Source organism: Zonotrichia albicollis, chromosome 22, assembly GCF_047830755.1.
Source record: "Zonotrichia albicollis isolate bZonAlb1 chromosome 22, bZonAlb1.hap1, whole genome shotgun sequence".
NCBI lineage: Eukaryota > Metazoa > Chordata > Aves > Passeriformes > Passerellidae > Zonotrichia > Zonotrichia albicollis.
Genome location: NC_133840.1, coordinates 2,268,831 through 2,296,182, shown reverse-complemented (window position 1 = coordinate 2,296,182; position 27,352 = coordinate 2,268,831). Strand labels below are relative to the sequence as shown.

General features: G+C 45.7%; 1 protein-coding gene across 9 annotated transcripts in view; it reads right to left on the bottom strand.

Annotated features, from left to right (window-relative positions):
• Nucleotides 1–27,352, bottom strand: part of BCAS3 (BCAS3 microtubule associated cell migration factor) — a 306,177-nt gene that overhangs the window by 4,747 nt on the left and 274,078 nt on the right. For 2 of the 9 annotated variants that reach the window (XM_074557124.1, XM_074557125.1), the window contains 2 exons: nucleotides 15,595–15,762; nucleotides 10,322–10,387 (listed from right to left, as the gene is read on the bottom strand). The exons of 1 other annotated variant lie outside the window; for it this stretch is intronic. In XM_074557124.1, the coding sequence (XP_074413225.1) occupies nucleotides 10,322–10,387; nucleotides 15,595–15,762 (234 nt within the window). Of the gene's footprint in view, nucleotides 1–10,321; nucleotides 10,388–15,547; nucleotides 15,763–27,352 lie in introns of all 9 variants that reach the window. 6 more of the 9 variants (XM_074557127.1, XM_074557128.1, XR_012583520.1 and 3 more) reach the window with 5 other exon arrangements.

Here is a 27,352-nt window from a genome sequence, read left to right as displayed (position 1 = left end):
TAATGGGCACTGCTGGCATCACCCAGGGTCCCAGAGAAACGGGATTTTCAGGGCACACACACACTTTGCACTGTGCTGGAGGCAGCAGCAGCAGCAGCAGCAGTGAAAATCCTCGTGGCTGCTGGTGTGGGATGGCAAGTGGCCATCCTGAGTCCCTGGGCCAGCCCAGGGCAGCCATCCCCTCTCATGGCACAGCTCTGGGCCTGGGGGAGCACTGGGACAGCAATGGGGCACCAGAGGAGCTGGGAGCAGATCCTGGCTGATCCAGCCTGCCATGGATGCCAGCAGGGCTGCCCTGCAGTGTGGAGGGTGTTCCATGAGCAGCTGGCAAGGAAACCTTGTAGGAAACGTTTATTTGTGCTGATATTCCTGAGTGCCACGCTGCAGCTGGCCTGTGCTGTCCCTTGTTCCTCTGCCCCAGCCATACTGCTCTCCTGAGGTGCCTGCCGAGGTGGAGGGAGGAAGAAGGGGAAGAGGAGGAGGAAGAGGAGGAGGAAGAGGAGGAGGAGCTGCTCTGGGCACAGCCCGGGGTGTGCAGGCCTGGGAGAGCGCTGCCGCTCGAGGCCCAGCTGCACCCTCCATTCCAGAAAGCTCCAGGAACTGTCAAAGGACCCCATCAAATCCAAGGTACAAAGGCCTGCCAAGCCTAAATGTGAAACCATTTTATAGGGCACATTAATTCAATGCCTGAAGAAAATCTATACAGGCCTCTTTTGCCCGGAACACTCATAAATTATGCTGCCTTTCTTAGCCGTGCTGCTCTCCTGTAGTGGCCCACTCGAAGCCCTGGTATCTCCTTTATGTCCACTCAAAAATCTCCTCTCCAGTGCATTATTATTTCTTCTAATGGTTTTTCCTTTCTCTCTGTTTGCCTCTCCCCTCTTTAAGCCCGGTTTCAAAACATCCCAAATCGTTTGCTGCAGGAGCTGACCCTTTCCTCTTACCTACGGAGGGGCTGCCCGGGATAAGTGATCCAATGACAGCAGCCTGATGTGTCAGGGCAGCGGGGAAGCGGCAGCAACTCTGAATACAAGAATTATTCTTCATCATCTCAAACTGTCACAACACATTACCCTCAAAGCCGCAGCTCGCTGAAGGAGTGACCCTGCACTGAATGGGAGAGTGCTCGGGGAAAGAACTAATTGTAGCCTCTTTTCACACGTCAGTCACTTTTCACAGCACTGAGCCTTTCAAGCTCAACTAATGTCAAGTTCCCTTTTCCTTTTGCTGGGCTGAGTATTTCTGATTTTTAAGGATGGCATTTTTAAAGGAACAAGGTCTCTGGTGAGGGATGAGGCCGGGGAGGGGAGGGAAGGAAGCGTCGCAGTGAGCACGCATCAGAAAGTCCATCAGACGCCCCAAGACTCGTTAGGAATTAGACAATTAACAAGTAGGAATGCAGGAAGTGGGGTAATGGCCAACAGAGCTCGAATCTCCTCGATTTCATTTCTGTCATTCACAGCAATTATTCTGGAGGACTTTTCAGGCTCTGCCGTGAGGGGGAATGTGTTCAACCCCTTCCTGAAATGAGGGACAGGAATTTTCCAGGGCTGGGGCACAGCCACAAGGTGCTGCTCACCAAACCCACCTCTCCCCATCCACGGGGCCTTCAGAATAAACAGCTAAAAGGCAAAAATTGAAGCCTGTTTTTAAAATCAGACAATTCTCTTTCGTTTTGGAGGAGATTCCCTGCGGAGAGAGCTCTGGGGATGCCAGCCTGGGCCATGATCTGGGGCAGGCACACACAAGGGCCCTCCACAGCTCCTTGTCTGACTGGAATCCTGACAGATTCTGTGGCAAGGATATTTTTTCACCCTTGCATTTACACAATGCCCATCGTAGGGGACTTGCAGAACTGACTGGAGCTTCCCAAGTGTTATTTATTAACTGTAATGAATAATAATTATGGAGCTTCTGCCATCTGGATTCTCACTCAAAAGGGCCCTATTTAAAAGGAACGCTAAAAGGCAATTTGTATTAACACAATGGAAGTCTTGAGGATCTCTTAAACTGTTTGTAATTTACACAACGCTCCCCAGTGAATGGGTGAGTTAAACATTTTAATTTCCCTGATTGCTGCTGAAGGGAGCGGGATGTGCTCCCCCCAGGAGCTCACACGGGCACTTGTGCAGGAAAGGCTCCATCCTTCCGGATTCAGACAACATCCCGAACTCTGCTGGGTGCTTTTGGCACTCTGGGTGCTTTTGGCACTGTTTCTGCAGGAAACATTCACTCTGAGCATCATCCCTGTGCCCAGGGCAGCGGGAGCTGCTGCTGGGACACACAAGGTGGAGAAGAACTCAAGAACTGATGAGAGCTGGGAAACCACACTGGGATGAGGAAATATCAGGGCACTGGGAAATTACATCAATTACATCGCTGCTACTGCACTTGGAGGTTTTTCTTATTTCCCTTTTTATTTTTTATGAAATGCAATTATGCTAACGAGGGAGCTCTAATTATAATCCATCTCCAGCACCCTTGGCGGCTGCTCGGAGCGAGGGGCTCTGGGGATCTGCTGGCAGGGAGGGCACAGGGGGGCACTGCACCCCCAGGGCAACCTGTGCTCTTGGGGATTTGGATGAACAAAAATTGTAATATTCAATTGCAGTGAAATGACAGCGCTGAGTCCTTGTTAAAAATCTTAATTTTTCCAAGTTGGTTTTGATTTGAGATGGTTGAAATTTCTGGGCAAATGTGTGTTGTTCGTTTCCAGAGGGAGCACAGGCAAAAAGTCAGTTCCCAGTTTTATATATTGCTATGATTACAATTTCAGCTTATTATGATAATGTTCCAAAGTCAGTTAAAGCTGCTCTCTGCCCCAAGCCTTGTTCACCTGCACTCAGCATAGTGGGACTGACTTCCTGCCATGCTCTGGGTGACAGCCTGACACACCTGCTCCTCAGAAATGCTTATTCTTCCTTTTTTATAAACTCAGCAGATTCAAAAAAGAGATTTTAAACTCTTTTCAAATGAGGAAATAAAAAAAAAACCAAACCATGTCATCTGAGCATTGAAAATCAATTCCTGTGTTAAAACTGTCTCATCCTGTCACAACCTGAAAGATGCTGAGATGCCACAAAAGCACCTCCATTAAATTTGCAAGTAAAGAAGACTGGGAAACACTGCCTGAGCAACTTCTGTGAAATCAGGATTCAGTGGCCTATGTAAAATATTAGTTCCTGTCAAACTGCCTTACAATAACTCCAGTGCTGAATCCACCCAGAGCTGGCTCGTGCCATGCACTTGGAGATGAAAGCTGGCATCCTGGAACAAAGGTGGCAGCAAGGAGATGGGGAAAGGAGAGATCCAGGGGAATGGAGACAGAGCCTTGTGAACATCAGAGTCCCTCTGAGAGCCCAAATCTCATTTCTAGTGCCTGATTTCACTGCAGGGATGCCAAACAATTTAACACTTGCAAAACAGGGAGGACACCTGAGCTTACAGAAATGCCCAGGTCTGCTTCAGTACAAAGAGATCAGTGAGAAAAGGACAAAACATCCTGCATGAACTTCCAAACAGGTTGTTTATTCCTTTAAAAAGAGCAAATGTGACCTGAGCCCATGGAGTAGGAGACCCAAGACTCTGGCATCTGGCCAGACTTGACTCTGAGCATTTTATGGAAGGTTAAAAGTGCACCAGATAAAGGACTGGTATTTAGAGGGAGAATATTCTTCAAGATAGGCACTTTCACAATGACTTCCAGTGCTTTTAAAAAATAATCTCAAGTTTCCTAGAGCTGTATATTTTTGTAAAGAGGTTTAGGATGTTTTCCTACATAAATGGCTCTTCAGAAGGATGAGTTGCCCATTTCAGCCAGCATGTGAAATCTCTAAAGCTAGGACAATCAAATAGAAAATAATTTCTGCAGCCCATCACATCCTGCAAGCCTACAACTCCTTGTGCAAGATTTAAAGATGAGGTTTTTGAATGAATATGCAGCAGTGCTTGGGTTTAAAGGAATTCTCTCTTACCCCATCCTGAAAGTTTCACTGTGCTGCTACTCTAAATTCCTGTAAGATATCCTGTGTGGAATACATGATTTCCTGTGCCAGCCAGCGTGTGTGGACAAGTTTTTGGATGCATTTAGGCAGAACTATCTTGCATCTTTGGTTACGCAAGCAGCACATCTGTGTATATCAGACCAAAAGCATTTGCAGAGAAAACACTGTATTAAAATTCCTGGGTTTGCTCTCTCATTCCCAGGGTTATGGGAGTGCCTTGGATTGCTCAACACTGACCCCTCTGTTAGCCTCTAGTCCACGAAGGAAATTACAAATGCAAAGTAAAATGCATGTTTATGACACCTACCACGTCCTGCACCCACTGAACCCTGGGGATATTGCTCAGAAATGCTGGAGGCAATGCTCCTATTCCTGGAACATCTTCTGGCCAGAGCAGGTGTGGATCTGAGCATCCCCCTTCCCTCCAGAGCTGGAGCCACTCGTGTTTCAGGACACAGAGCTAAGGACAGGGATGGCCAGGAGCCCCCAGGGAGTGCTGGGCTCCCTCCTCCTCCTCCCTGGGCTCAGCCAAACAGTGCCAGCAAAAACCTGGGCAAGGAAAAGCTCCCTTAAGGTCAAACCCACAAACCTGGTGATGACCTCGGGGTCTGAGCAGTGACTGCTGACACTGCATCAGAGTTTCACACCTGACCCTCCAGATTTCAGTTCCTTTCCCATCTAAGACCGAATTCCCTCCTCTCTGTGATGCCACCTCAGCATTTGGCCTCCTTAAAGGCAGGAAGGGAGCCCTGGGGTGGACTCATTGCTCAGAGAGCCTCTGTGCAGCTCCCACATGTGCTCTCGGTGCTCTGACACACACGCACTGCTGAGCTGATTTTAAAAGTATAGGATTACAAAGCAAAGCCATTCTGGCACAACTTCTAGTGCTTCTGACACAAAGTGGCCTTTTGGGCCAGTCAGAGGCTCTGGGCTGCTCCCCTGGTGCAGATTGATGCTGAGGAGGAAGCTAGACCAGACTGGAATTTGGGTTTGATTCAAAGGAAAACTTAAAAAGTTTTGTGTGTGGGGGGGGAGCAGATGCTCAGCTGGTCCAAATCAGGAGAGTTTTGCTGAAGCTCACGAAATGATGTCACCACAGCCTCAGCCCTGGCTGCTCATCTAAACACTGCAAGGCTCTCGAGCTGGGAGAGCTCAGGTGGAGCTCAGGACCAGTCCCCTCCTCCCACTGCCCTGGCACAGGTTCAGTGTCACAGGAGCTCCAAACCCACCCAAACCATCCCAGCTCCAAATGCCATTTATTTAGTCTATTCACTCAATTTTTTAAAAGATGATGTTGACATGGCTGCTTCAAGCAGACCAGCTTTGTAAACACAGCCCTGATTTTACAGAGCACTCAGAGCTTGCAGCCATTCCCTTAAAATCACAGCTCTACCTTGACTGAGTGTTAACCCAGCCTGGAAAAACAGCACCCAGTCTTGTGGGCTCTTTCTCTTGCAGGGCTGCTTGAGGCTCTCAAACATATTTATATTTATATTTATATTTATATTTATATTTATATTTATATTTATATTTATATTTATAATAATAATATATATTTATTAGAATATTTACATATTTATAGTTATATATTTATATTAAAAGATCTATAGAAATAACATAAAATTATAGATATAATATACATACAATAATATGTATTTAAAATATATAATTTCAATAAACATAAACATAAACATAAAATATTTAAAATACAATATTTAAAATACATATTTTATTTAATATATATTTATAACTATAGAAAATATATAATATATTATATATATAATGTATATAATATATATAAAATATATATAAATGTATAATTATAAAATATACAAAATATATAAATATATCTATATCTATAATATGCTATATCTATATCTATATATCTAAATATATATAAAATCTCTCTTATTTATATAGCTCCAAATTCTGGTGTTGGACATAAATATCAAAGAGCCTTGATAAAAAATGGCATTCCAAGCTTAATTTTCTCCTTTGTTAATGGAGCTGTTGAACACAGCAATTCACATTTGTGCTCCTGAAACCAGAAGGCAGCTGGAAATAGTAAATTCAACATTTTTGCTTTTTGAAAGTCATATTTTAAAAATTGTTCCAAGCATTGATTCTATTCCACTCCACCTTTGTAGCTGCACTCTAACAAACGTGGGGATGAGCTGCAGCTGGTGGAGGAGCTGGTGGAAGGCAACCCTGTGTGAAACCTGAAAGACCTAATGGCAAACCAAGGCATTCCTCTGGTCACATCCCCCAGAAAAAGCAATTTAAATCATGATTCTGCCCTGTATTTAGGCACCTGGCAGTGAAGTTCACAGAAATGTCTGCTCCTTGTGTTGTTCTCCTCTGCAGACTTTTGCTCCCATTTTGGTGGGTGACCAGCCACATTTCCAAAAGATAAACCAAAGAGACAACACAGTCCTGGCATGATTTAATCAAAAGATATTTTTCCAGAGGGTGTGGATAAAAGTAACCCTGAGTGGAGGACAAAAAGCACCCCCAAATTTAACATCAGGGATCTGTCCCTGCACAATTCACCTCCTGTGACTGCACGTGAGGGAACAAGGCTGCAAGGTTAATTTGTCTCTTGATTTCTGCTTCCAAATTCATTTCTAGCTGACAAGGTGGGGAACAGCTGTGCCATGTGGGAATAGATGGGAGAAGCCAGCCATGGGGATGCTGTGCTCTGCCTGAGGAGAATTCCAGCACAGCAACACATCCAAGCCTCTCCACAACACAGGGCAGTGGAGTCTTTTTAGGAAAATTCCACCATTTCCATTTCCACCCCAACCAGGTCTCTCCATCCCCAGCCCCTCTGGCTCCTGCATCCCCTGTTACGCTCCTGAGCTGGAGCAGAGCCTTCCCACAAAAAAACATCTTTGGAAAGGGTCAGAGAAGTGATACTGACCCTTTGTCTTTCACAACACCATTGAGTTTTGGTGTAAACACAGAGTTCATGTGTTGGGCAGTTACTGAGAAAGTCACTGGCCAAGGGAACAACAAATAAATATCCCAAATAAGTAAATAAACAAATAAAAGAAGATGGTGTTTAAGCTGTGGGGGTCTTTTTGGAAAATGGTACGAAATGGGTCACACAGAAAAAGGCAGCACAACTTCTACACAGCCCCATTTTTACTGAAAGAATCTCCCTTTTGGAGGCTCAGCTACCTGCATGAACATCTGCAGGGGCTGAACACATTCCCCTTTTATGGGGAACCTTCAAACAGGGCTTCTTCATTTTCAAAACGTTCCAAACCAATTTGTCATTTTCCTTCCTCTTCATTTTTTTTTTGGTCAGTGGATGGTGCACACAAAATTGAGCAATAATAACCAGAGGAGGATGAAAACTGCAGCTTGAGAAGGAGCTCAGGATATGATTCCTCCTCACCGGATGCCTGGAAGATGTCACTGAAATTCCCTCTCCCTTAGTGCAACCCGTGTGGAGCCAATATGAACTCCCAGCAAAGTGCTTAAAACCCCATTATTTATAATAACTGTTAAATGATGAGACATTGTTTACCCAGATTGGAAGATAAATTCTCACTTACAGAATGCTCGCCTGACCGTCCTGAACGTCATCTGGTTTTTATTTAAATGCAAAATGAAATTAGGCTCCCAATAACACAGCAGAAGAATTCAATAAGATGGGGCTTTTCACTTACAGTTTAATATTAACATTTTCCCATAAATGTTAATGAATAAAAGTCTACTGTTTTATATATTATCCATGGTGGGGAGACAGCAGGCTAGTGATGGAAGGAAAGCTAATCTTTTCATACCACAAATTAGGATATATACTTCAAGGAGGACTAAGTGTTCCCAGCAGTGCCAGGGACCTGGCCCCAGCCCTCCTTCCCCTGGGGGCAGCCAGAGCTGATCCCATGGGGATGCTCAGGGAGCCTCCACTGATCACTGAGATCCTCCCCCAGCCCAAATCCCTCTGGATTTGCTTCTCATTTTCCCTGGCCCTCTCTTTCTGCCTGCACACTGTGAACATCAAACACCCAACACCATCACTGCCCAGCACGTCCTGATGCTCTCAGAGTCCAGCATGGAGAACAAGGCAGGATTATTGGGAAAATCAGGTGGCTCTGTGTGTCATATCCTGTAAGAGAAGGGGGCAGGGGTGATGGGAGGTGAGGGCACAGCTGCAGGCCACAGTGACAGGGAATGATCCAGCATCCAAAGGGAGAGGCACCAGGAGCAGATCCTGTGCTGGAAGAGGGGCTGAGAGTGCTGGAAGCTGCAGGGCCACAGGGCTGGCTCACACCGCAACCTTTGCATTGCCTTGGCTCTTGACTTCCCACTTACTGCAGAGGGTTTGCTGTGTTAATGTCTATTTTGTTGTTTGGTGACTCATCCTTCACCCTACCTCTCTAATAAGTGTTCATTTAACAGTTTGACTGCTTAACAATTTATTGCACAAATGGGTTTCCATTCCACAGCCTGCTCTCCCATCTCCCCTGGAGAGGGCAATGCATTGTTTATGAGCTCAGTGATGGCCTGTGCTGCACATCCCAAAAATCAGCAAATACTCAACGGCTCTCTGGGGCTGCTGGGCTTGGGAGGAGGGACAGGAACTGTCTTGTCTTTATTCTGCCACCACCTCAGCAGCTGCAAGAGGTTTTGGCTCACAAAACAGCTGTAAAAATACCAGTCCTGGTTCAAATGCTGGGACCCGAGGGCTCTTATACTTACTGAGAGAGATATGCCTGCCATAAGTCATATCCTACACAAAAACACCATAGAAAGACTCCTAAAAGGAATGACAAGGTAATTATAGGAATTACAGATGGAAAAATCCCCTTGTCTCTGCCCCCTTCCCAGTGTGGGACCGCTCGGTGTGGGGCAAGCTTCAGGCCTCAGACTTTTAAAGGGAAGATTTAATAAACACTGAGAAATATTTCCAAATATTTAGAAAACCCAAAATAACAGATTTCCAAGCCAAGCTGTGCAAACAGAAAATGAATTTAGAAAACTTGTTAAAAACCCAACAGCTTTTGCGTGCACCAAAACATGTTTGGGTAGCAGGAATCACCTCGTGGGCAGGATGCTGCAAGCAGAGCTGGAGGATGCTCAGCCCTGGTGCAATACCTACCATGGCTCTCCTCCTGCTGCCCCTGGAATCACCAGCAGAAGCCTCAGGGATGCAAAAAGCTCCATGCTTTAGGAGGGACTCAGCAGACAATTAAATGTGAGCAAAGCCAAGCTAGACAGGACAGAGCTTTGAATTTTCCTGTGAAATTCTGGAGCGCTGCAGTTAATTTGCTTAATCATTAGGAGGAAAAACCACAACCCCAAGCAAACAAAAAAAAAACCCCAACACAGCAGCAAATCTGCAAGGAAAAAAGGGGAACTGTGTCTCTGTTCACTGCTTTTGAGACAAAGCACTGGAAGAAAAATGTCCAGTTCCAATAATGTCATAACCTGATTACAGCCTGACCAGAAGAGCTAAAACACTTGCAGAACAATGAGTAAGAAATTAAGTTTTAAATTGAGTGCTGGCCCTATCTCGTGTCACTTCTTTATGTTCCAGTGGAAAGGACAGTGCTGAGCTCATTTCATATCGAGCAGAGTGAGATGCCTGGATGCAGACACCATTTAGTCATCTCCTATATGTTCCTCCCCATTTCTTTCTCTGGCAGGAATGACAAATCCAGGAATGTGACTGCACTTTGTTTTATTATGATATTGATTTTCCCTGCAGAGGGGAAAGTGCATTTATCCCCCAGGTCTGTGTGCTGGCAGGGAAGGGTTAACAAAATGTTTATCACAAAGCTGGCTTCAGAGTTGAAAGTAATGTGATCAGTAATGAATTTTGTGTTACATTAGGTTGTATAAATGGACAGACAAGCGCAGACAACAAGTGGCCAGGAGTCGGGGCTAATCTAATGATGTAAAAATAGAGACAGCACCAATTATACTTGGGGCCAGCTCAGAGCTCCTGCAGGGACTGCAAATGAATAGGTACAAATCAAATTACTGACTAATAGACGCACTACAAGAGAGGGCAGTCAATGCTAAATACATTAGGGCCTTGTGACCTCTCTGCTCTGAACAGCAGAATCCTAAATTTGACTTAAAAAAAAAATCAAAGAAACTCTTGTTCATTTAAGGAGAGCAACAGAACAATGTTATTTGTGAAATGACTTGAGACACTTTGATATTTTTTGGTTTGTCCCCCTATGGCCATGTTAGAGGTACGTGGCCCTTGGAAAGATGAGAGAGGGTTTGCTTTTAGAACAAGGGAAAACACCTTTTGTGCAAAAGTTAAGACCTGATAACAATACAGTCATGTTACATACCAAAACATTTCAAAGCCATGTGCCTCTTTGTGGTGATGTTTTTTACTGCTACTTCACCGGCTGTGTCTGTATCAAAAATAAAATATTTCTTAAATAAAAAGGCCTTGATTTAATAAGAAGAAAAAGAAAAGGAATCTCCCCACACCACAGTTGATAATAAGCAAATGCAGTTGATCAAGATTGTTATCAAATGGCAGAAAGAGGTGTCTTGTGGCATCAGTGCTCCCTTTAGAATTTTTCTACAAACAGCAATGAACCTAAATTCACATCAGAAATATTCATGGTATCAGCATTCACACCCCCTCCCCCTGAAATAATGCATGACCTGGAAGAAATTCCAGTAAAACCTCCCAGGGCTGGTGGCAAGATTGGATCTGGGAAATTAAAAATGTCCTTGTTGGACCTGCCCAGGGCTGTGGGATGGGGCTGCTCAGGGACACCCTTGGACAGGAGAGAGCAAAAATCCCACATTGGTGTGTCTGAAATCCCAAAATGTGTGCAAGGCCAATGCTCCTCTCATCCAGTACTTCCAAAATGGTCACTCCTAAAGAGCCTGAATTTTCCTTTCTTTTCAACCAGGCCCATCCAAATAAACCTTTTGTAGGAAGAACTGAGCTCCCAGACTTATTGGAGGGGGTAATTTAATCTCTGACCCTGGGATGAATATTGTGAAAGTTCAAAGGCTGCTTTTAGCATCGATGTCATTTGATCCACCCGTGGGTCTGCTGCCCAAGCTGGTTTTGCACTGAACCTATGCAGAAATCTCCTGGTAGAAATGCTCTTCAGGGGGGAAATAATTTGCTCTGTGTATCTGTAGCCCATGTCTGAGTTAGGATAAAACACAGCTGAGAAGAGAGAAGGGGAAATTGTCTTAGAAAGATTAAAGAGGAAGGAAGAAAGGAAAGAAGGGAGGGAGGGAAGGAGAGAGGGAGGGGAAGGCACCACTGAAAGCTCTACCTCTATAAAGGGTTAATGCTATTCCTGAATGTACAGGTACATCAATATCCAGGTGCCTGCTGATCCTTGAATAAAGCCTGTGAGCATGGATATTTTCTCCTGTGGACAAAACCCCAGGAAGGATGGTCCTGGAACAGGAACCACCTTGTTCTCCTCCCTTTGCTTCCACCTCAGCCAGGCACTCCAGGAAATGTGTGACTTCCCTTTTCCAGCCCCCAAATCTCTCAGGAAGGTTCCAAACCCATCCCTCTGCAAAGCTCAGAGGTGTCCAGACCCAGGTTAGGCTCAGCCTAAAGTGCCCGAGCCCCAATCCTGGGTTTCCTACAGGCCATTCCCTAACACACATCTAATTAGCTCCACTTACTTACATCCCATTAATCAGGTTAAAGAGTTTGCTTCAACATATGAGCTTCCTTCAGTGCATTATGAGCCTGTTGATGAAATTTGGAAGGAATCCAGGCAGTTTCCTGAGGGCCAGAGGTGCTCCTCCCTGTGCCACCCATGGGTGAAGGCTGACCTGGAGGCTGGCAGGAGTTTTGGAATAAAGATGCATCTCAAAAACCATCCTGCTGCTCCCCTACCATAGGCTGATTTCAAATATTAAGCCTAGAAGTGATCAAAATACATTGGAAAGCTTAAAAATGTACTTGCTGAGGGAGTAGGTGAAGCAGAGGATTTATTAATTACAGTATTTTTCGAGGGAAAGATTTCTAGCCTGAGCTGATAATTCCTTCCTGTCCAGTTTGAGTGGAATCCTGTCAGAGATATTTGTCTTCTGGAAGCAGAGTTTCATAAATCACAGTCCTGGAGTGGTTTTGTTTTGGGGGGGAATGCAATATGAAGCTCCAGCACACACTTAAGAACTGCACTGCAAATGTAAATATTGTAGCTGCTTGAAAACAAAGCTTTGCAAGCAAAAGAGGGCACTGACCACTAACATTTGTGTCTAGACTTGCATAATTTTTTTCTTTTCAGTGAGAGTTTGACAGAAACTGGAACAGCAAAAACATCTTTTTTGCATCTTTGCCAATTTATGCCTTCCTTGGAATTAAATGTGTATCGGGGCTGACAGCTTATGTACAGCAGACTCCACTTCACATAGACATGGGTCATCTGAATAATTGGATAACAAGGGGAAAAGCTGGTTTCCCAATCAAGCCAGCTAGCTGGACAACTGCAGTTATCATTTAGGTCACAAGGAAAGGAGGTTTTTGGGGGCTGTTTCCAGCCCTGGTTCTTCTCCCACCCTGCGTCCGACAGCCCTTGGCACGGAGTCAGAGGCGGAACAGCCCCATCCAATCCCCCTTCCTGCAATGCCAGATCATTCCTGATGTTTTCAGCATCCTCCAGCTGGATGTTTGTGCTGTCACCAACTTTTGGGTATTTCTGCCTCTGCCAGTGGCCAGAGCCAGGTTGGTGCCGCCACCCCTGCTCTGCAATGCAACAGGGCAGGTACAAAACAGAGCTTGTGGGAATGCCAGCTGCCCAGAGTGCTCTGTGCACCACGAGCACACACTCCCTGCACACCCCTGCAGCCTATCAGCCCTGATTTCTATATAAACCTACGTGTCAGCTATGCCCTAACAGTTAAGGCATTAAAAGAATCTATTTATCTCCTGCCATTAAGTGCATGTCAGGACCAGTCGAGCACTTTGCAAAGTCTCACTGTCCACCCTACTGCCCAGTTTGTGTCCACACATTGGACCCTAGCACTGCACATGCACAAATCTTCACATTTCCAGCTAGAAATATTCATTAGTTTGTGCTGAAGTTTGAGTAAGATTTTGCAAGTTTTGTTAAAACTCTGCAAAATCTATTTAAGGACTGAAGAGAATGCACAGAGCGCAATCAGGGGTTAAATCATGCAAAACATAAAGGCATGAATAAATTAAGTTATTTTAGGGTTATTAAAAGGATTATAAATTCCACAATTTTGAGTCCAATGCAGAAATATAAACACTGGTTTTAAAAGAAGCAGAAAGACAGAAATCAACTACCGACAAAGAAACCTCCAGTGTCCTTTTCTGCTGAACTCTTTGCTGTCATTTCACTGAGGTGAGTGGGCAGCAGAGAACCCATGGAGGAAAACTGAGTTTTTTCAAAGATAATTCAGCTCAGCCAAGCTTGGTTATGATATAAGTGGTTTGAGGGAAGTGAAAACTCTCCTACTTGTTATGAGCCAACAAAGACACCTCTTTTTTGAAGTGAGGGTAATGCAGCTCCGCGCTTATCTCTGCCCATTTATTAGGCAGCAGACAGATGAGAGCCCGGTGGTGGAATGGTGCTGGCAGCCAGCTCCAGCCCTGTCCCTCAGTGAGTGCAGCTCTCCAGGTACATCTGAGCAGGAGGGAACTTTTTCTGTCTGTCTGCTAAAGAGGAACAGCTCAAGAGCTGTTAGGGGATGGAAGTGGAAAGGGCACGGGAGTTCACCCTCTTATCACCAGGTTTTCTCTGCTGCTCTGAGTCACCACATGCCCAAATCCTGAGAATAAAGTGTGTTAGTGGTGGAGAGAGTCCCAGGACAGGCAGGGCAGCACAGAGTGTTAATGACAGGGAGAGGAGGGTGCTGGGATGGGGTGAGCTGGGTCAGTGCTCATGTTACTCATTATTGCTGCGTAAAATCGCTGCTCTGAGATGGCATCTATCTTACACTCATTAGGGAGATTTATGGGGCTGGAGCAAGGGCTGGGAGAAATCTCTCTGGATGAATATTAACTCAGTGATGGCATCTCTATAAACAGCTCCTTTCTGTCTTTACACCTGCAGGACTGAGAGCCTCATGCCAAAGCAGCTGGCACTGGCTGCCATCAGCTGGGTTTGGTGAAAATGGAAGGAAAATACAGAGCCCTGTCTCTGACTAAGTTCTTGCTTTACAATATAATACATTGTCAAGTCTCCAGGACAGTCAGTCACCCTAACCTGGCACATCTGGAAGGCTTCAGCTTTCAGAGGAGCTATTCCCCTCACCTTTCCCCTTCCACACACAGCCTGAAGGGTGCTGACCCATTATCAGCAGTGGATACCCTCCCAAAGTTCACACTGATCACAGCCTGGGTCAGTGAGTGATGAAATATGTGCCTTTCTCTATTTTCATAGCCTGCTTCTTCCACCTTCCCAGCCCTTTACAGATATGAGCTGGTTGAAGTCCACACCAGCAATGTGAGGCATCTCCGTCCTCAGTGCACTGGCGGCAAAAAGCTGGTGAGGATTTGCACCACAGCAGCAGCAGACCCACCCTTAGTGCTCAACCAAGCCTTTCAGTTAATTCCAAATCTAACTCATCCTTTGGTTTCATCTCTCTCAAGATGGAAAGCAGAGGAAGGACAGCTGGCCAGGTGACGAGCTGGGTTATGGAGGGGTTTCTGCTGCCTGGACCTACAGACAAGGGCTAAAATCCTGCTCCTCACATCCTCCTCCTCCAGGCTGTGGGAAGCTGCTGCAGTTTGGTACCTGCTCCACAGAGAGCCAAGTCAGGATGAGCCCTGATGGAGCTCGAGGAGCAGGGAGAGCTCAGAGCAGCACAAGACCCTCAGTGAGAGCAGCACAAGACCCTCAGTGATACATGAGGGCAAGAGCAAAAGGAAGAGACAGATCCTGCTCTTCCTGAAAGATCCATAGGTGGGCATTCCCACACCTTGATGCTGATTTCTCCTCTTTTGCCTTTCCAGGGAAGCTGCCAGCAGAGTGACAAGTGAGTTGGCAGCTGATGTTAGGGGCCAGCATCACTCTGAGGTGTTTTTACTGGAGGTGTTTTTTGGAACAAGTAGAAATTGATGGAGACAATAAACCCACAGTAACTGTGCTTTAATTCCTGAGCATCTCCTACCACGGGGCCCCTCCTGACAGCCTAATCTCTGACGTGCCATTCCATTTACTTAAACAGATGATACAATTTATCAATATAATGGACACTGATGAAGATGGATTAATTTGGATTACAGAACCAGCGCTTCCCAGTGGCTCTATTGAGGACACAAAATGAGGATATGTGTGATGATGGCATTGTTTGGAGCAGCAATCTGCACTGGAGGGGATGCAGGAGAGCCCTTATTCTGGCTACATGATAAGGAAGCCTCATGTGCCAATATCTCAGATTGTGTTTATGTGATCTACCACTAAGTTCCTTTTAGAAATGATTTCTGAGATCCCCACAAAGAGAGAGAGAGAGAGAGAGAGAGAGAAATAGAGAAAGAGAGAGAGAGGGAGAGAGGAGCGCACAGAGAAAAAAAAGCGAAACTTAAAAAAAAAAAAAAATTAAATCAAAATCACCATTGGGTGAGATGTACGTGATCTCTGATCACACCTCTTCTTTGTACCTGTTCCTGATCCCACCATGTCCCTGCTGGGGGACTCGCACATGGCGTCGGCCAGGCGCTCGCGCAGCCCCTCCTCGCTGGGCTCCATGGAGGCCATGTGGCGCAGACCGAAGCTCTCGGGCCAGCTCCCACACACCTCCAGCAGCGTCACGCTCCGGTCGAAGGCACCTGTGACACACACACACACACACACAGGGGACACGTGAGGGACACGACCGCTCACCTTGAAAATGTCAAAACCTGAACAAAAAATACAACGAAGGAAAAGTTCGCAGCGCTGGGAACCGCCCCTCATGGATACCATGCTGCCAGTTTGTCTTCAAAATGGATGCTCAATCTTTTATACCCCTGGGGTTTGATCAGCCAGCCCTGGCCCCTCCCAAAGTCTGTCACAGCTCTTCTTTGCCATTTATCGGTGCTTTCTTATAACTGGATTGGAGGTCAGGTGTTGCCTGCCTCACCCCCTAAGCACCCCCAAGCTTTTCCATTCCCACCTGCCCTGTGGATGCCGTGGGACAGAGAGACAAATGACAAGGGTTTCTCACAGCGGCTTGTGAGAAGTTTTAGGCAGCTGGAAAGATGTGATAACCTGTTGACTATAAACAATTTGCAGGTAGTGTTTTTCTACTTTATTTTTCTGCTCCTCTCAAGGACAGTGTCTGAGAAAGATGTTTCTGTTAGTTAGCCAATAGAACAGAATCTATGGTACCATTCTATAAAAACCACGTGGTTCTTTTGAATAAAGCCTTTGCCTTTGCCACCATCCTGCCTCTCACCTGCTCCTGCCCCAACCTCAGTGCAAGAGTGACACTGCCCCAGGTAAGGGACACCTGTGCAGCTTCTTTGTACCTGTTCTAGACAGCCCAGGCTGTCTGATGGCAACAATACAGGAGGAAAAGGAACCATGGGGAGAACAGAGGGCATCTAAACTACAATAACATAACTATACACCACTAAAACTTTTCTTAATATTCACCCAATAGCTATCCCTTAATTGTGAGAGTCAATTATCTCATTATCCATCTGTAACAGACACCCTGGCACCAACCTCCTCTGTGTGTGCTGTGTTTTGGGTGCCTGAAAAGCTGATTTTAGCACATGAGTTAAAGGCTGGCGTTACAGCACAGCACAGCAGAACCCTAAGTATGAGCCAACTTTGACCAAGAAGCTGTAATCAAAAAGGTGAAATTAAAATGTGGACTGGTATTAAAATACATAATTAATACATTCTGGAATTAAAATACAGACTGGTGAGAGTCAGGAAAGCAGCACAATAACACAAATGTGAATGGCATGCAGGTATTTTTATGTTAGACAATTAGGAATTATTTTTGATCAGTCTTCCACTGGGATGCTGCAGAGATGCTTCTTCCCCCTCCTCATCTTGGACAATGGAAAGAGTCATTTTGTCTTTGCTGATGGGAAAAAAATTTACCTAAATTCCCGTTCTTGCTCTGAAACAAAGAGGCAGAGCTGTCTTGTGTCTGATGAAGGAACAAACGGATCAATTCCCTCAGTCTGGGATATCTGTGGGTTTTCTCTGGGAAGTTTTAGCTCAAACGTGCTCTAACAGAGGCTTTTTCACCAGCAGCCCCTACTGAAGACTCTGGCTCTTGTGAGGGAGTGCACGTACCTACAAAAGATCCTTCAAATAATTCTCTGACTTGCAGTTATTACCTCATTCACAGCAGGGTATGATGTTCTGCCGAATGCAAAGATTAGATTCTGAATTCAGGATCACTTCAAAGTACAAATTAAAATTATTCTCCTTTATTATACAGCAAGTCTTCTGCGAAGGCTTACTTAAATCATTCCCACTTGGAACAAGATTACAGTTATGCTTTGTTCCTTCAAGCACATACCATTTACTCCACTATTAGGTAACTGAATATGCAGCGTTTATTGTGCCTGGTTTCTGCCAGCCTAGCGAGGGGAAAAAATGCAAATGCCAATGTTTCTCAGAGTTAAAAGTACATGAAACACGTCCTTGTTATCAGCCCTTTGGTTTTCCCCTTTGATCAGCCGTCAGAAACTATCTACACTTGTAGTCTGTGACTGTACAGCCTCACAGCACACCCCCTGCCTCTGACAGGTGGTAATAGAAAGGGTGAGAGACCAAGCCCCGCGGCAGGCGGCCCTTCCTCTGATAACGCCCCGAGCACGGGCTGATAACGATGGTAAACACTCGGGCAGCCGGCGAATCCATCCATCAGCAAAGAGGGGCTGATAATTCCCAGCTCTAATGGCACGGGCTGCAGCGCCAGGGCTGGCATTCAGGGATTTATATGGGCTGCACTGGTGACTCCTGGCTCCTGAATTTCATCGGCGCTGATTTATCTGCTGGCCTGGCTGCAGAGTGGATTCCTGGCACTAGAGAACCATCAGCACTGAGAGGGACCTCTAGAAAATGGGCAGTGGATTCCTGGCACTAGAAAACCATCAACACTGAGATGGATCTCTGCAAAATGGGGGAATGGATTCCTGGCTCTAGAAAACCAAAATCATCAACTGACATGGATCTATGCAGAACAGGGGAGTGGATTCCTGGCTCTAGAAAACCATCAACACTGAGATGGACCTCTGCAAAATGGGGGAGTGCATTCCTGGCTCTAGAAAACCAAAAACAACACTGAGAGGGGTTCTCTAGAAAATGGGGGAGTAGATTCCTGGCACTAGAAAACCATCAAAACCATCAACAATGAGAGGGACCTCTAGAAAATGGGGACTGGATTCCTGGCACTGGAAAACCAAAACCATCAACACTGAGATGGACCTCTGCAAAATGGGGGAGTGGATTCCTGGCACTAGAAAACCAAAACCAACACTGAGAGGGTTCTCTAGAAAATGGGGGAGTGGATTCCTGGCACTAGAAAACCAAAACCAACACTGAGAGGGTTCTCTAGAAAATGGGGGAGTGGATTCCTGGCACTAGAAAACCATCAAAACCATCAACAATGAGAGGGACCTCTAGAAAATGGGGAGTGGATTCCTGGCATTAGAAAACCAAAACCATCAACTGAGATGGATCTATGCAGAACAGGGAGTGCATTCCTGGCACTAGAAAACCATCAAAACCATCAACACTGAGAGGGACCACTAGAAAACACTGAGATGGATCTTTGCAAAATGGGGGAGCGGATTCCTGACACTAGAAAGCCATAAACACTGAGAGGGACCTCTAGAAAATGGAGGGACAGATTCATGGCACTAGAAAACCATCAATAACTGAGAGGGATCTCTAGAAAACACTGAGATGGATCTTTGCAAAATGGGGGAATGGATTCCTGGCACTAGAAAACCAAAACCAACACTGAGAGGGTTCTCTAGAAAATGGGGAGTGGATTCCTGGCACTAGAAAACCATCAACATGAGAGGTACCTTGACACAACGCGACCGTGGCTCTCTGTGATGCACACACTTGAACTCTGGATGAGTCCCAGTTTCAACCCAGACATGGAATGACCAAATATTTCAATTTTTAATGGCTCTCTGGATTTATAAAGTTTCTCCAGTCTATTAATTTGTTTTAAAGTGAGGGTTCTTGAAGCTTGTTTGAGAAAATGCAGGGAGGAGGCGAAGTAGTTGCGACGATGTTTAAATCTCTACAGCATTTTCATGATGTCAGCTCTCCTAAAGGCAGGAGGAAAGGCAAAATTTGGGTTTTTTTAAAAGCTTTTTTTCCCTAAGCCATCCTTCTACAGTTCCACACAGCCCAGAGACCCCTTCTTCAAGACCCCACAGATTTCAGGTGCTTTTGACAGAGCTGTTCATGTACCCTGAGAGTGATCAGGACTTTTAAACCTGCTTCCCAAACCCCAGGGAAGCAGCAGGGACACGATGAGCTCCCACAGGTTTGCAGGGCCGTGCCAGAGATGAGAAATCTCCTCTTTCCTGGTGTCAGCCCTTATTCCAAAAGTGAGAAATGGGAGCATTTCTGCTCCTATAAGCAGACATATGAATAATAAGGCAAATGGCTTTTGAAGCTCTGCCAAGATGCCTGCTTGTGTGTACAGGGAGAAACTTCATGGAGTGCTGGGCTCTGGCTCCTGAGATCCTTGAGTGAGAGCAGAGGAGACAAGTGCAGTGTTACCCCTGCAATCAGGGCCAGGAGCTGCCAAAACTTCTTAGCAGCAACGTGTGAGGCTGCAAGTGTTAATGCAAATGCAGGTTAGAGGGATTAACTGCACTGAAAGTTTGCTTGTTAAAAAAAATGCAGGGCTGGGGAAGCTGTAGTTTTATCTTTCCTCCCTTTTCACTCCTTCTCCATGGTAGCAGTGCACATCTGGCAAGAACACTGATATCCAGGCATCCAGCTGGGATTCAGCAGCCACCACTGCGGCCTGTGGGTGATCACTGAATCAGGCAGAGGAGGTTCTTGCTCCATCATCTGCTCTGTGCTGCAGTGGAACCCCCAAATCCCCCCTAAATTCAATGGGTGATCACTGCCTGAATCAGGCAGAGGAGGTTCTTGCTCCAACATCTGCTCTGTGCTGCAGTGGAACCCCCAAATCCCCCCTAAATTCAATGGGTGATCACTGCCTGAATCAGGCAGAGGAGGTTCTTGCTCCATCATCTGCTCTGTGCTGCAGTGGAACCCACAGATTCCCCCTAAATTCAATGGGTGATCACTGCCTGAATCAGACAGAGGAGGTTCTTGCTCCATCATCTGCTCTGTGCTGCAGTGGAACCCACAAATCCCCCCTAAATTCAATGGGTGATCACTGCCTGAATCAGGCAGAGGAGGTCCTTGCTCCATCATCTGCTCTGTGCTGCAGTGGAACCCACAGATTCCCCCTAAATTCAATACAGACATTGATAAAAGGGGTTCCAGGTAAAGCTGAACATGCAGAGTGTGACTGAGATTATTCAGGATGTGGGAGTGGAAAAGGGGACCTTGCTCGGGCAGGCAGGTTCCTTCCTACTGTAAATCCCCGGCTCCGTCCCTCTCTGATGTAAAACAAAACTGTTTCAAGAAAAACAAGATTTATTGTCATGGACCTTCCTATTCCACTTGTCAGTGCATCAACAGACAGCATATGTAGCACAGTAAAAGAATTCAATATTTTTTTCAAGGCAGAATGAAGTTCTGGGTGTTTTTACACCTTGCAGAGTGACTCTGGAGAGTGTGCCATGGCCATGGGCTGCTTGGTGCCCGGAGCCTTTGGGTGCTTTGCCCTGCCTACATCATTCCCAAAGGCACAGGGGCTAATGGCATTAAACTTCCACTGATAGCAACTCAGCCTATCTCTGCTATTTATTATATTGTAATCTCTCCTTGTGGCTGCCTCACTCTCCCCTTTTCAATCCCAATATCTCACTTGATAAGGTATCAGATTCCCCATCACTGACCAGCGAGGAGTTTACAAACAAACCAGGCTGGAGAGTCCTGTCCTCAAAATGGCCAAACCAGAACAGAACCAGGGAACCCACGGGGCTGAGAAAGCTCCTGCTGATCCCAGGATTACCGAGGGCTGAGGGGAGGCAGGCTGAGAGCCTGAGCCCTCCTGACAGCCACCAATGCCAGCCCCTGATGTGGGAACCCAAATTCCCTTTGGCCCCAGCCTGGACACAGCTTTGGTGGGGAACAGGTCCCACCTCAAAGGAGAAATTCATTTAGGAACAGCTCAAGGGTGAACAAAGCAGGCATGATGTGAGGCTGGCAATTACTTGTGAAATCCTGGTGAAATCTCATTAAATCACCAAAAAGAAAACTTATTGACTTAAAATTCCGTCAATATTTCATCATATTGCATGGTGCTTTCAAGCCTGCAGAACACTCACTTCTGCTTTATTTAATGAAGATGAAACTGGGTGGGAATGAAGATCACCAGCCTCCTGTGTATGATATCCAGGCATCATCCCAGAACCCCAAATCACCCAAATGGAACAAGCAGGACCATACAGGTCCACAGTGCTCAGTTTTGCAATTCCAGCACAAATGCTCTGAGCTAATTCTGCTTCATACACAGAATTTTCCTAATAAAACTTTAATTTTTGCTTGAAATCAATCTCCCACTTCTCTCTTTCCAGAGATATTTGCCTCTCAAGGAGCACCACCCTTTTCTCTTGCCACTGCTGATGGAGCAGAACCAGGTTCCCATCTTTCTGCTCAACATTTTATTAATGGCAAAGGCTTCTGTCATTACTCACACCAAATTACCTCGCTTAGACACACAGGATTTGTCTCTAGCATTGCAATTGTTTCAAGGCTTTTAATATAAAAGCAAAATAAATTTTACTGAAGAAAGGAAAAGAAAACCCACCCTAAAGCTTGGAAATGCCCTTTCATTTCAAAGCTGAGAAAACCAGAGAAACTTCTCTCTAGTAGTAAAAAGTATTTTTACAAAATGTTTTAATGCTTTTAGTGTGTTATTTTTCTAAGTCAAAATAGCTAAGCTAAATCTTTCACCATAGCTCTTTAATTCAAAAGCCAGGGGAAATTTTTTTCATTAAACCTCTGGACGGCTTTGTTTAAAATATGAAATCAAGTAGCTCCATTTCCTGTCTTCTAAGGAACAGTAAATCAAAAAAGAGAACGTTCTCCAAAAATATAGTAATGGTTCTATTAAAGAGCTTGACAGTTTTGAGCCTCACCTTGCATATTGCAACATACGTGTGAGCAAAAACACCAGAGCGAAGAGGAGGGGAAAGAACCTGCCAGTTTTAATTGATAAAAGATGCACCCTGATCAATGGCATGCCTTGACCCTGGTGATGGCAGACCCTGAGGAGCCACCAAGAGGGACAGAAGGGTTCCCATCCCCTCTCCTGCTTCTCCTGGCATTTCCAGAAGCAGGAGAGGATTCTGGAGGGGCTCTTGGTGACCCCGGCCAGGAGCAGGAACCCCTGGGTGTGTGAGGAGCCAGCACATGGAAACTCCTGGCCCAAAGCAGTGACTCAAACTGCACATACCTCCTTTGAACATGAAAGGTTGAACTTTCCTACAGGCCCTGCCAATTCCCTTCCGTGCCATAACTTTGTGATTCCAGCAGGAATGCCACAAAGCGGCCGCTCGGAGCACTTGAAGGGGAATCCAAGCAAATATTTGAATGTGGAGAAGCAACATCCCCCTGAGCTACCCTGGATCTGGTGGCTCTGGGTTCATGGCACGTGCTGCTGCTCCTCCTGTGCATGGCTCACACGCTGCCACCCCTGTGTCCCACAGCACACCAAGGGACAAACACTGGTACACGAGGTGTGAGTGTTAATTATTGCCTCTGGAAACCACGGCAGGAGCCACAGCCTTTGGAGTGACTCTGCTCCCTGTCATCCTCCCTCCCACAGGGTTGCTTTTTTTCCAGAACTGCTCACAGTTCTGCTATAAACAGGACATTACTCACCAGCTCTGTATCCTGTGAGTGCATTTAATTTATGGAGCCTTCAGCCGGGGTACCCAGTCCCACAGCAACCAACACTTCCAAATGCTGAATGCCTTTGAACTCTTGGCTAAGGCAGGCTGAGAAGTTGCTCATCCCTCCTCAGCACCACAGACTTGTAAACAGAATTGCTGTTTGTCCCTCTGTCAGGATTTCTAGAGGAGGTTGGGCCCAGCAGCTCCAGGGATGGATGCTCAGGGAGGAGGTGCCACAAACTCAGCACAGCGGCCCAGGGACCGTTTGCCATGTCCAGGATCATGGTGCAGGTCCTTAGGGACCATCCCACCCTCCTCCTCCTCCCCACGTCCCAACAAACTCCCAATACCCCAGTGCTCCTGCAGAAGGGGTTAACCAGGGGCTCAGGAGATTTGGGATGCTCAGCCATCACAGCCGTCCTTGAAGGCTTTCAAATGCGAGCAAGGCTGCAATTTTCAAAGCTGGAGCAGCGAGATATTTTTATAAATACATAAATCTTTTCAAGGAAAAACAAATACAGAGAAAAGAATGTAAACATTATTGTAAAATGCATAATAAAATGTCTGTTGTTTGTTAATTTTGCTCCTTATTATCCAGCCTATCTGTACCACCGATGTTGAAACATTTGCCTTTTAAAAATTTTTTTTATACTCCCTTATTCATTTAAAAATAGTTTCCTGCATGTTATATGAATAAGCAAAACCTAAGGTTCTAAATCCAGGGGAACTTTGAAGTATGAAACCCACGGTCTATGGGAACTATGTTTTCATTAATCAAAGTAGATGTTTCTAAAGCCATCAGATTTATCATGACTGGATTTCATATGTGAAACCCAATATACACACAGACATACACTGCTTGTCCTTTTGGATTAGTGCTGACCTTTTACTCTCCTTTCTGAAGGATCTGCCTTTCCTCAGAGCGGGGCTGCCCTGCTTTGCCAGAGCAGCCTTGACAAAGTGCGTTTCCAGCTCTCTGTGTCTGACTGCGAGTCTGGGCTAAGGTCAAAACATAAATGATTAAGTGTATTTATTAAACTCTGCCTTTGCCTTGAATGCTCCCAGTGCCTGTCAGATGCCATCCAACTGTGCAGATTCCTGCTGCCAGCACACCTGGCCACCAAACGAGGGGCCCTGGTGCCTCCACAGCCCTGTGACCCCAAAAGCACAACAGAGCCCCCAAAGCAGAACAGAGCCCCCAAAGCAGAACAGAGCCCCCAAAGCTCCCCCAGCACTGCCAAGGGCTCCTCCAGCCCCTACTGAGCTCCTGGCTTCCCCAGGGAATGGAGGTGAGTGCAAGGACACAGGATGGGTTAAAAGCTGGAGGCAGGATGTGACAGCCACCCAAAGCAGGGCTTCAAAAGAGAAAACGCAACAAAACACACGCTTGGTGTCAATAGGGAAATTTGTGTGGCGGTACCAGAATTTGGCACTATTTTTCAGAATCCTGCAGCATTTTGCAGTACCAGAAGCACAAAACTTTGTCATCTTGCCTTACAGAACAACACAAGGGCTGGGACACAGGTGGGCACAGGTGGGTGCAGCTCAGCCACAGCCTGAGGAGCACAGTGCACCGAACAATCAGCTGAGAGCATTTTCCCAATACTGGATGCTCTTTATTGAGCTGCCTAAAAGCAAAAAGAGATGGAATCTCCAGTATAACTGGATGATATTATGATTTTGAAAACAAAATCACCCTTTGTAATAAAATTAATTTCCAAGCAAAAACTTTCCCCCTCCCCCTTGAACAGCAAGATTTGTGCATATTTTAATGCTCTACAGGATCAGAATGCCTGGAAAAAATCAGGAATGCTACAACCAGCCCCAAGCCCCCTTAGAGATTAACATTTCTTTATATTTAATCCTGGCATAAGGCAGAGTGTCCTGAAGAACCCAGGGTTCTGCACAAGCCTGAGTTACCAGGTATGAATCTGCACAGCAAAAAAACTTCACCTGATGTTCTTTCAACCTCCAGGTTTGGAAATTTCATTAAAAAAGGATTCACTAAAGATCTTCAGCACTTTTTAGTTTTTGCAAGGTTGGAAATGTTTTCTTGTGGTATTCACATACTTATAATTCTCAGTCCTGGTTAAAATTAGAAAATCCAGTAACTTTTTTTTCCCCCCTAGTAAATTTTCCCACTCTCCGAAGATCTACGACTTAGCTAAGCTTACAATAAGATGATTATTGAGATTTTCAACAATGCCTAGGAAATTTAAACACAGAATGAATTCCATTAAATCTCAGCGGAGGCTTTTCTAGACAAGCCTTTATTTTGTTTGACTTCTCCTCTGAATAAAAGCAGCGATTTGAGGATGCTGAAGCCTTTTGTGCTGGCTTCGGTGGGGAAAACGCTGTGTGAGATGCAGGAAGGATACATCTGGTATTTCTGTGACACCACATAATGATCCTTATTCCTTTACATGCCAAGTCATTTCTGAACTCTTGGGAAGAGGTTTGCAGCCATACCCTGTCCTAATGAGATAGGAATATGCCAACTCCACTGCAGGGGCTGCAATAATGCATTACTTCCCTTAAGAAAACAGATTTATCTTGCTTATTATCAATCTGGTGGCATGTGCAAATGCATAGCCATATACACATGTACAAAGGACACACAATGGATTAGAAAAGGCTCATATTTACCCACAAGGAAGGAAAGATCTGACAACTCATTGGGGTTTTTGGGATAACGGAGATCTTATATTACACTTTGAGACACAAGCGTGGATTTGTCATCTTGCTTGAGCCTTAGTGGTGGCTGTGTGAGCCAAGGAATTTAATTCTGATTGTTTCATTTGAATTAAAAAAGAACTCTTAGTGTTGAAAAAACATTGGAGCTGTGCTATGTACTAATACATCACTCAAATTGTAACAGGAGACTCCTCCTTGTGTAATAGCAACAGAGAGTGTGGGAAGGCCAAGTTCATCATGGGGAGAGTTTATCCGAGCTGAATGTTGGGGAGACCTGTTTGAAACCTGCTGCAAAGGAGGGGTGAAGGCTTCCCCATGCCCATCCCAGCTGGATGGAGCTGCACAGCAGGGCTGGGTGGTTCTGTGCCCAAACCCTGCCCCAGGATCCTCAGCATCCTCCCCACAGCCCCACCAGGCTGGGGGGACACAGAGCTCTGCGGGGCTTTGGGTCATTTCTCCTTTATCATATAAGCAATTTGCAGCCTGAGAGATGTTCACAAACAAGGGGGGATAATGGGGAGTTTCTTGTCAGCCAGGACAGGAGAGCTCAGAGCAGAGCCTTTGTGGGGAAGCAGCTGAGCACTGAGCTCCGGAAAGCAGAAATTTGGTTTATATCACTCACAACCCGTTAGGAGAGAAACTGGAATATTTTCTGCATTATAAGAGCAAATATTTCTCTGGTCTCATATCACCTTTCCCAGATGAAACATTTCACAACCCAGCTGACTTATAAACAGAAACCAAAATATTTTCCTAAGGTGGATCAGTGATCCCACTCGGGGCTTCCAAGCTGTAATTTATTTGTCTTACCTCACTGTGAGATAATGTGCACGCTGGTTCCAAGCTACTGTCTAATCACTGCCTGGACATGGATAAAGGAATCTCACTTACAAACACCAGGCACCCTCTGGGTGTTTGGGAATTGGCCACAGGGTGACTCTTGCAGCGCAGGGGTGGCAGTGCCCAGCTCCTGCAGCACAGGGTACAGAATTCCAGAATGGTTTGGGTTGGAAGGGACCTCCCAGACCATCCTGTTCCATCCTGTCATTGTCAGGGACATATTGCATTATCCCAAGTTGCTCCAAGCTCTGTCCAAGCTGGCCCTGGACACTTCCAGAGATCCAGGGACAGCCACATCTTCTCTGGGCATCCTGAGGCTTCCCATCCTCATAGGAAAGAGCTTCTTCCTAATGATGAACCTTCTGCCACTTCTGGAGCAAATCTGAATTACCATACAATTTATTAGGGTTATATGCAACAGGATCAGCAGAGCCTGCTGGAATCACAGCTTCCCCTCAAGTATTTTAACATATTCATTACAAACCTGGCCTGAGATGGATTCAGGTGTTAAACCAGAGTGATGGAAATGTTTGTGTTTGGGGCAGCTGAGCAGGATACAGCACCATTAACTTCAGGAATTGGTTTGGAAACTCAGCAACTTCGTAACTGAATGACCAAGATCAGGGGATGGAGAAGAGGTTACAAAATACACCCTAAAGCGCTGAGGCAAAATGAGTTTTCAGGGCTGATAGAGAGAATTTTGTTTTTTACACCAGGGAAGAGTTGGAACATCAAGGTTTAAGTAACACACAAAGGCGAACACAACCCAGTGCAATGCCACATCTTCACACAAGGTGTGAAAACACAGATGGGACCTCCAAAGGCTCCTGCCCTGGCCAGGCAGCACATCCCAGTTACTCCTCCATCACCTCTG